Genomic DNA, 9458 nt, shown 5'->3' with positions numbered 1-9458 from the left:
AGAGTACCTATGTGGGAGTGGGGTCTCTAGCAACAGGTTTTCTTCTCTTCCAAAGTCAAATCCTTTCAACAGGCATGAAGTGGGCGTTATGTTTGTCAGTGGAGAAGTATTGTAAAAAGGCTTTGAGCCCTCTCATTCCCTAGAAATTGCAGGCAGTAATTTAGGAAAGGTTGGTGGGGTGAGTTTTAATTTTTTAATGGCTTTTCTTTAGATTATTTTGTAATAATTGAAGGAGTCAAGTCTTTTTCCTGTTTATGTTGGAAAAAAATCTTTTTTTCTCTCTTCTTTCATTCAAACAAATTTTGTGTTCAGGGTGGTAGCAGACTCCTTTTCCTGTCTTTTGTTAATAAATATGGTACATTTCAGTGATGCTTTGTTACCTGAACATTCATCCTTATTGGCAATTTTAGACCTTTTTGCATTTTCAGTCCTCTGTTTTATTTTCATTTGGAGGGAAGAGGGTTAAAAACATAAGCTAAAATTTAGTGTCATTAAGATTGAGGACACAAAGAAAAGGGTTAGGGGAATGAATCTGAAAGCATTTAAAATGGATAAAAAATTTTTACCATGAAGTATGAATTTTATGTTCATAGGGGAAAGAGCCCAGCGCAGGCTGAATTGTGCTACTTGAACAAAGCTAAATGGCTAGAAATGTACGGTGTAGATATGCATGTAGTTAAGGTAAGATCCATGTGATGTTCTATTTTATCATTTTGATGTCCCCTGCCCTAGTGTGGGCCAGTCCCTGAGGAGTGTCCTAGTGATGGTCTGGGTTGTCCCATGGGCCAAGGTCCCTCAGAAGTCATTCCCACCTGCAGCATCCCTCCCAAGGGTGCTTCTCTGTGCTCCCACAGCATCCCTTTCCTATGCCTTTTCCTGTGTCCTTCAGTTCCTTCCTGTTGTGTCTCCTTCCCCTGGCAGGAACTTGAACAGGTGAGGTGAGGTGTGGGCTGCCCTGGATGCAGTGTTGGTGTGAGTCCATCTCCATGGATCTCAGAGCCACTTTGAGCAGCACATGGCCTCCTCCCACAAGGGGTACCCTGAAGCCTCCCGTTACCAAAATATACCACTCTGCACCCAATACAGCTGCATGTTCTTCTGCTCTGCAATGTTAAAAAAAAATATGGCAACTTTATTGTTTAGTTTAAGACCTATGGATTTTGCAATACTACTGTATTAAAATGTACACAGCTCATGGCAGACTGATTATTTATTCTGTACTTGCTTGCAGGGAAGAGATGGTTGTGAATATGCTCTTGGACTGACACCAACAGGCATATTGATCTTTGAAGGAGCCAACAAAATAGGCTTATTCTTTTGGTAATCTGCTTTTGTGTTGTATTCCTTTTTGTTAAAATGCTGAAATCTTTCTCCTTTGCATAATGGGATCTTGACTGTATTTTGTAATTTATAATTGAATCTACAAAGTTTAAAATCTGAAGGTTAAATCTCAAGGTGGATTGGCCTGGTTAGAAGTACCACTCTCAATTGTGAAACAGTTGTAGAAATAAAATTATTTTAATATTATTTTAATTCTGTTCTTTTTGATTCTTATGTTTAGGCCTAAAATCACAAAAATGGACTTTAAAAAGAGCAAACTAACACTCGTGGTTGTAGAAGATGATGAACAGGTAACTTCTTTCCCTTACTTGAGCCTGATCCAACAAAGTGTGGTGTGTGCTCAGGCTGGTAAGAACACAAGGGAGGCTCAGCACACTGTTGGCCCAGGCTGTGTTTCTCCTACCAAGGACAATAACTAATATCATGCATGCCAACTTGCAAAGCTTTTGTTTCTGCATTTAGGGCAGAGAGCAAGAGCACACATTTGTTTTCCGGTTAGACAGTGCCAAAACGTGCAAACATTTGTGGAAGTGTGCGGTGGAGCACCACGCTTTCTTCAGATTGCGAGCCCCAGCAAATAGTAAATCTAGTAGATCCGACTTCATAAGGCTGGGATCACGCTTCAGATTCAGGTACTTAGTGAAGTAACAGCAATATATTTATCTTTGTACAAGGAGCAGGTACAGCTTCCAGCAGAAGGCAACAGTTTACTTTGTTTGTTTCTGTGTTTTAAGTGGGAGGACAGAATATCAAGCGACACATGGGACGAGGTTACGCAGAACTAGCACGTTTGAAAGAAGGCCCAGCAAGAGATACCCCTCTCGGAGGCATTCCACTTATAAGGGTGAGTGGTTTTAGACATCTGTGCACTGAGCTGGTCGTGCAGGTGTCCCATTAAATCCTATAAATGCCACATTACAATCATGACATCTGTACCACATTATAAAAAGAAGAATATGTCAGATGACCTAAAAAATCAGAATGTGCATGGAGTTATATTTTTGCCAGAGTTCGTTGTTTCCCTCTTCTGTTTTTAATCTCTATCTACAATTAATTCTTCCACCCCCATCTATGGAGGAGGTACCTATGGTTTCTTTTGTTGCTCTATTGAGGAGGAAAGAAAAGTTGCAGAAACCCCACTAAGGCAAAGCATGTAATGTTTTTTTGAAGAATTGATTGTGTCATGTGAGGTGGAGCAGTGTCTAAAAGCCTCACTGACTTGCTTATCTAGCCAGACAATTTTAGTGTTATTGGGCAGTCTCATTATGTAGTGGTGGCTTTTCTGACTGTAATGACATGTTATTCACCTGTCCAGACTCTGACCTTAACTAGCTTGCCCTGGGAACTGAGATGTGCTGAATTTAAATGGAATGACAAGGAATTCATTTCTCTTGTGGTTTTATAATTTGTCCTTAAAAACTTGAGCTTTTTGTTCCGTGTAGAAAAAGCTTGAGCTTTTTGTTCCTCCTAGGAAGGAGCACTGCAGGATAACTCTCCAAATTCTATATTACTTGAGCCTGCAGATATAGTTGCTGTATGGAGCAAGGCTGCTGTACACAGTAGGGTGCGATAGCATTCCCTTAGAATGTCTTTGCACTCATTTGCATTCCCAGAACATAAACCACAGTTCCATGAGCAGCCCTTGTGGTATTATGAGGACATTTTTGTCTCATTTACAGTGGGGGGAGAAAGGGTGACAAGCATGCATGCTTTCTAGAGGCTGTAGCTCTTTCCCCTGCTTCCTTCCTTAGTACATTGAAGGAGTTTGTTTAACTGAAATTCAAATCTAATAAATCTGTGAGATGCTGTTATGTGAGACATGAGAGTCAACTATATAGTGTGAGCTATTTTCTAAGTGGAAGAATGAATTCTTTAAATTTAATTCTTGCCATAACAGGATCTGACAGACCTGCAGGTTTTGCCTTGAGTGTCAGTGCTTCTGTACTTATGTCTGTGAAAAAGAGGCAGAAGAGAGAAGGTGTGGCTTATATTTAATTATATTCTTTGTCCATTGCAGCCAGTCAGAACTTCTTTCACACCCAAGTAAATGTCTTCTAGAAAGCTCAGCAGCATGTTTGTTAAGTTAATGCAAAAACTCCCTGTCGGTTGTTGTCTTTTCAAGCAACTTTTGGCCATTAAGCCCTGTACCTAAATGCAGCCCACAAGGGTTGGATTTTCTCCTAGCTCTGTCACTTTTGAGACTTCTGCAGTGTGTCATTAACTTCCTGCATTCAGCAGTCAGTTGGATCTTCACTTTCTCTCTGAGAAGTTTTCCAATTCTCTTGAAAGGCACACAGTCGTGAAAAAGAGATGACACACCCCAGTTACTCAGCTGCCACCTTCACCATTCCAAGCCTGTCCAAAGCAGAGGCCAAGACCTTGTTCCTCAAGATTACTCAGTGCCTCCCAGGATTCCCAGCTGATGGGCTATTTTGGCCACCATTGTTCCCTGCAGTAAAACACAGACCATTGACAGCTTTGTGAATACTCTGGTTTCTGTAAGATAGTGACAATTTCTGCAAGGGGTGATTTCTGATTTCCAATGGACTTGATGGTATTGGCATGGTACTACAGTAAGACAAGAAAAAAAGTGTTCTGGTTGTGCAGAACATACTCTGCCAAAAGTCCTGTTGTGGCATTTAGCAAGAATCTGCTAGTCTGCTGTCATCTCTAAAGGGCTTTCACTCTTGCAGGACCAGAGGGAGATTTGTCTGCCTCATACTTCATGATGTTGTGCAGGATTACTAGAAAGCACAGGGCTGCACTTGAAATTCAGACATTTCTGTGCAAATATGTCTGTATAAGGATTCACTTTAGCCAACAAGAACTGCAAAATAGCTGATATTTCACTTGTCTTAAGATTTTGTGTTTGTTTTCTTTTTAAGCAAACAATCCTGTGAAAGCAGCACAACTGTGGTAAGTGACTGCCCAACTCTTTTCTACCTCTCAGTTGCTGTTTTCAGGCTAAAAGGATACTGAAGACAATATCTGCTTTAGGATTTGTGGAAACAGATTCTCTGGTGTGAAATGAATTGCTTTAGCATGTCTCATTATGCATCACCAGATTCTTCTTAGGGTCTGTCTGCTTCCATTGTTTAATCTATTTCTTTTATTATTTTTATATATGAAATCAGACTAAAGTAAAACATACTTCAGTTTTGCTAACTACTCTTATGCTACATTATCAAGCATAATTTGTTCATGTTTTTTTAAATCTAAAGCAAAGAAACAAATTTTACACCACTCTTTCACGTCTTAACTGCTATGGTGTATATCTTGAATAAAATAATGATGTCCTTAAGAATATGAATTTTACTTCTCTGTAGTACTTCCCTGAACTAAAAAACATTGTGATGTAGATGTATTGATTACATAAAAGCAAATTTTTTTCTCTCTTAGTGCTAAAAATACTCCGGAACTCCATAACTACCAGGTAAGAGCATACTAGTTACAGAGGAAAATGTCGTCATTTCCATATTTTATGGTAAATATTTTTGCTCTTTATAGTGTGTACAGCTGTTTTGCTCCCTTTTCCTTCTCTGGGGTGCAATTTTCTGATCGGTCAGAAATAAACAGCACCATATTGGGTTTCTCTTTTTTCCCCTGTGTTCTTGGATGCTCTGCAAGCTGAGTACACTCCATTTGCCGTCTTCTTTCCCTTCCTTTTCTTTCTGTGCAAGTTAAAGCCTTTGGGACTGAGAATGTGATGGGCCCCGGGAGACTGCTCTGTGACCAAGCTTTGTCTAGAGCAGCCTCTCACAGCAGGTGATCGTGACAATTTCCAAGTTGCAATTACCTCCCTCATCACAACACTTACAGAGTTCCCTGCTGGTCAAATGCTTGTTGGGTTTTTTTTAATACACTCCAGGGAAAACATTACCTGGTTTTCATCTGTGCTGCTGACAGACAGTAGGTACTGAGAAAAAGCAAGCTTCCAAACTCCGTATGTGCATGAGAACTTAGTCTGAACACTTTTTATTAAAACTCTCACCAGTGATTTTGTGTTACTGTTTCTCTTCAAGATCTTGTGGATATAAGAAGGAAGTCCTGTCACCAAAGACAGGAGACCTTCTGAAGCCTGCTCTTATAACCTTTCTTACTCTCCACCTTTGATTAAAGTTGACATATTTTGATGTGATTTCTATGAGAAGCACTGGATGTGCCAGATTGTCTGTCAAACAGGAGAGCAATTTTCTTTGCATTGTCCCATGAGAGTGTCCTAATGAGCAGGCTCAGCACCAAGAGGCTTCACTATGTGCTCAGTGACATGGGAGAAGGTCAGAAGCACTAGAGTTTATAGGGTTCACCAGGAAAATAAAAGTTAAAAGTTAATTGGGAGCTTTAATATGATTTCATTAACCAGGTTCAATGTTTCCATTTGCAGCCTCAGTATCATCCTAATATACATCCTGCTCAGCCACACTGGCATCCACACACCCCTGTGAATGTAAGGTAAGCAATCTTCCCTTTGTGAAGAAAAGATGATTACTTCTTTCTTTATGTTACTCGGTATGAAGCTTTGGTGGCCCTTTTGGGCAGTTCTCTGCACATGAAAAGCAAAAGTTAGAAGTATGGGATATAGAGACAGTATTAAATAATTTCTAAGCTCTGCTTTGGAATATCAATTTCTTTTTCTAGTTTATTTCTAATTCAAAATAGAATGTTAGTGATCTCCTGTAGGGAATATGTTGGATAGGGAGCTGCTCTGTAGCTTAATTGCAAATCAGTCAGTATTTGTTTGTATTTAATTTCCTAAGTCAGAGGAGAAACTCATTTTAGTGTAAAGTTAAGTTATTAATAATTATATTCTTGCAGTGGAGCACTGTTTTCATCTTTTGCAGAAATGTATATGAAAAAATGACAAGTGCATGGAGCAATTTATCAAGAACATTAGAGATAATGAGTAAAATTATAGCACTGAGTTTTTGAGAACCATTTCACAAAAACATTCCTGCATGTGCTGTTGCACTATCTTCTCGCATACTTTTTTCTTTGTAGCTAGTGATGAGAGACATTGAATGAAAAGAAATTTTGGAAGAAATTCAGTCCAATTAAAACCCACTTGATGGAATGCACAGTGAAGGCATGCACCTGCTGGTGGATATGTGTACACATGATAAAAACCAGCCACTTCTTTATCCTAATAAAAAGTAACCTTTTCAGATGACTCAGGTTTTTAGACAAATAATTACTGTCTTCAGTGAAAAATACCAATACCCTAATTTTTGTTTCTCCTTATCTAACATTTATATTCTTACATCACAACAGGTAGACTTTGGTTTTAGTGTGGGCAGGCTCTGGGGATGAGGCCAAGTTTAAAATGGATGAAAAGACAATTTGGTGTGAGTTGAGTCTGAGAATGCAGGAAAAGGGCAAGTACATGATTAGAAATAATAGGCAGAGAAGCAGACAGGCATTGTCATCTCAAAATTCCTAGTGCTCAGCAGTAAAGCAGATACTAAATTTGTGTTAGAAACAGGAGACTTGAAGTTGTGTAATGAACTTTGCCTGTATTTCAGGCTCAGGAGTCTTCCTGGTTTTAGGGTTTTTTTATCCAGTTTATTATGAGCTCTTTAAAATGTACAGTTTCACATTATGGAAGAGTGGCTGCCAAGAGAACCTAATGATTTTATAAATCAATTGAGGTTTTGCTGAAATTTTTCTAAAGATTTCATCACTTACGATACCAGTCCATGACATTTTAAAGCCAAATAGTTCACCCTGGAGCAGAGTGATATTGAAATAAGCACAATAATGTATTGTAGTGTGTGTAGACAACCTCCCCCTTCAGCCCCTCCACTGCCTGGGCAAAGACTAAGGTCAGTGAAATATGAACAATGGCTTTTTTATAGCAAGGCTTGTAAGGCTGAAAAAAAACCAACCCATACTTAAAAGCTCAGTCATAGAAGCTTGGTAGAAAAGGTGCTCAGAATTTTTTGTCCCATTCAGGTAGAAACATTTAAATGCGTGGTTAAAGTGGAAATTTCAAGTTATTCTAACTTGGAGTCGAAGTGAAATAATTGGAAAATTAAAATCTTGGACAGCTTGATTTGAAAAAGCTTATTCCGTTTGAATGCAAACTTGAGATCACAACTACAGATGCATAAAATTCCTTCTGCTGTGCATGAGAGTTTGGAATAGGCATGGGCTGAAATGAAATGACCTGTGTAATACATGTTCTATATGGAGCTTTTGTTGAATAACTTGTGAAATAGTATGTGGAATTGTGTCTCAGTTTTCTTAGTAAAATTCTTTCACTGAAATTGTTTGCAGATTCTTTCAGTGAAATTGTTTGCAGTTAGCTTTATATTTAACCTTCTGGGAAAAAAAAATCCAATTAACATCTGTCATTATATAACTTTAGAATATATCTAAAAAAAGATAAAATCTAAACCTTGCCTGTGTTTCTGCTACTATAAAAACACTTACCAGAATCATAGAATGTCTTGGGTTGGAAGAGACCTTAAAGATCATCCGGTTCCAACCCCTCCATGGCCAGGGCCACCTTCCACTAGACCGGGTGGCCCAAAGCCCCATCCAACCTGGCTTTGAACACTTCCAGGAATGGAGCATCCACAGCTTCTCTGTGCAACCTGTTTCAGTGCCTCACCACCCTCACAGAAAAGAATTTCTACCGTATATATAATAATTGCAGCTTCAATTTGGTAATAAGGTAATGTTAAATGTTGTGGTTTCCTACATAGTGTTCAAAATCGTTGTTTTATTTATTCCCCACTCCGCTGCAATGATTCAGGGGACACTGTAGGAATGGCTGAAGTTAGTATCTCTAAGCAGCAATAAGTAATGAACAAATAAGGAAAAAGATATTTTCCTTGTAGTACTTCTGCGAGTCTCAAAGAATTACCTGTACTAACTGTAGACTGGGGGTGTTCTTAAGAAAATGCAACTCCATAAATTACAGGCTGCTTTAGTGTTAATTAGCTGCACCAGTGCCAAAAGAATGGCAAGAACTACAGAGCTATTTTCATTCATAATAGGATTGCCTTTCTTAACCCTTTGCACTTCAAGGATGTACTGTCATGAGCTCAGCATTTTGCATGATATGTTTTATTTTACTTGTTTGTTGCACAAATTTAGTTTTCCTGTAGCCTCCCCCTCCTTCCCCACCCCCTTTGGAATTCCGGAGCATTGATGCACTATGCTTGTCTGTAACATTGCAAACAGAGAGGGTTTTAATGATTGAGCTTTGGTTGAAAGCCTTTTGAAATCAGCTAGAAGATTCCTAGTTGCTTCAGCAGCTTCAGCATCAGACCTATGGGTCTGTCCCCATTTCCTTGCCGTGCTGTAGCTCCGTGTGCATGCTTAGCACTTGCAGGATGAGCTCATGTTTCTGTGTAGCACTCCTAAGTTGACTTCCATTCCTCACTAACCAATAACTGTGCAAATGGTACAGGCCACCCTATCATGATGACAGGCCCTATTGGAAACCCCCAACAAGTGGAGAGGACAGCAATTTACGGTATATCCAGGAACAGAACCAGAAGAATTTAGGAGGAGTCCAAAGCATGGTGTACCAAGATAAACTCATGACGACTCTCTGAAAAAGAGCCATCTTCATTTCATCTGCCACCTTAGACATCATTGCATTCCATGGTCCTTGTCTGTCTGCAGTATGTTCAAAGTGTATTGTGCATAAAGTGTTTGTCTTTGTATGTACATCCATCCTTGTTTAGTGTTTGTGGACATTCTTGGGAAAAGTGTTTTCCATATCTTTGTTGAAAAAAAAAATCTTGAAAAACCTCTTTTGAATTCTGGTAAGAATTTTCAGTGCCCTGAGACCAGAAATATTTCTGGGGGTTTTCATTCTACCCTAGTTTCAAATCTGTGACCCTCTGCCTGCTGTTGAAGATCAGACATTTGTGCCTTAGTTATTTTTATTACCTTGTGTCTTTTGAGTCAAATAGATTGAGAACCTTGTTTTTTAGTGGCATGCAAATTGGAGGAAGGAAAATAATTCATTCTGGCAATCAAATTGGCTTGTGGGCCACCAACAAAGGGAGCCTACTAGGGCAGTCATAGGTTTGGATGTTATTTGTTTCTAGTTTTGGTGTTCTGCAGAAGAAAGTAGAGGTGCTTACCTAACTCTGAAAACAAGT

General features: G+C 39.2%; 1 protein-coding gene across 1 annotated transcript in view; it reads left to right on the top strand.

Moving 5' to 3' along the window:
• The window catches only part of EPB41L4B (erythrocyte membrane protein band 4.1 like 4B), a 191757-nt gene that overhangs the window by 73687 nt on the left and 108612 nt on the right, over nucleotides 1-9458 (top strand). The window contains exons 9-18 of the mRNA XM_031055636.1: nucleotides 594-681; nucleotides 1232-1320; nucleotides 1562-1631; nucleotides 1804-1973; nucleotides 2076-2185; nucleotides 4227-4257; nucleotides 4741-4774; nucleotides 5726-5793; nucleotides 7904-8014; nucleotides 8756-8821. Of these exons, the coding sequence (XP_030911496.1) occupies nucleotides 594-681; nucleotides 1232-1320; nucleotides 1562-1631; nucleotides 1804-1973; nucleotides 2076-2185; nucleotides 4227-4257; nucleotides 4741-4774; nucleotides 5726-5793; nucleotides 7904-8014; nucleotides 8756-8821 (837 nt within the window). The remainder of the gene's footprint in view (nucleotides 1-593; nucleotides 682-1231; nucleotides 1321-1561; nucleotides 1632-1803; nucleotides 1974-2075; nucleotides 2186-4226; nucleotides 4258-4740; nucleotides 4775-5725; nucleotides 5794-7903; nucleotides 8015-8755; nucleotides 8822-9458) is intronic.

This window comes from Geospiza fortis, unplaced genomic scaffold (genome assembly GCF_000277835.1).
Source record: "Geospiza fortis unplaced genomic scaffold, GeoFor_1.0 scaffold206, whole genome shotgun sequence".
Taxonomy (NCBI): Eukaryota; Metazoa; Chordata; class Aves; order Passeriformes; family Thraupidae; genus Geospiza; species Geospiza fortis.
Note: the sequence above shows the minus strand (reverse complement) of the source record. Positions and strands in the feature narration are given on the sequence as shown.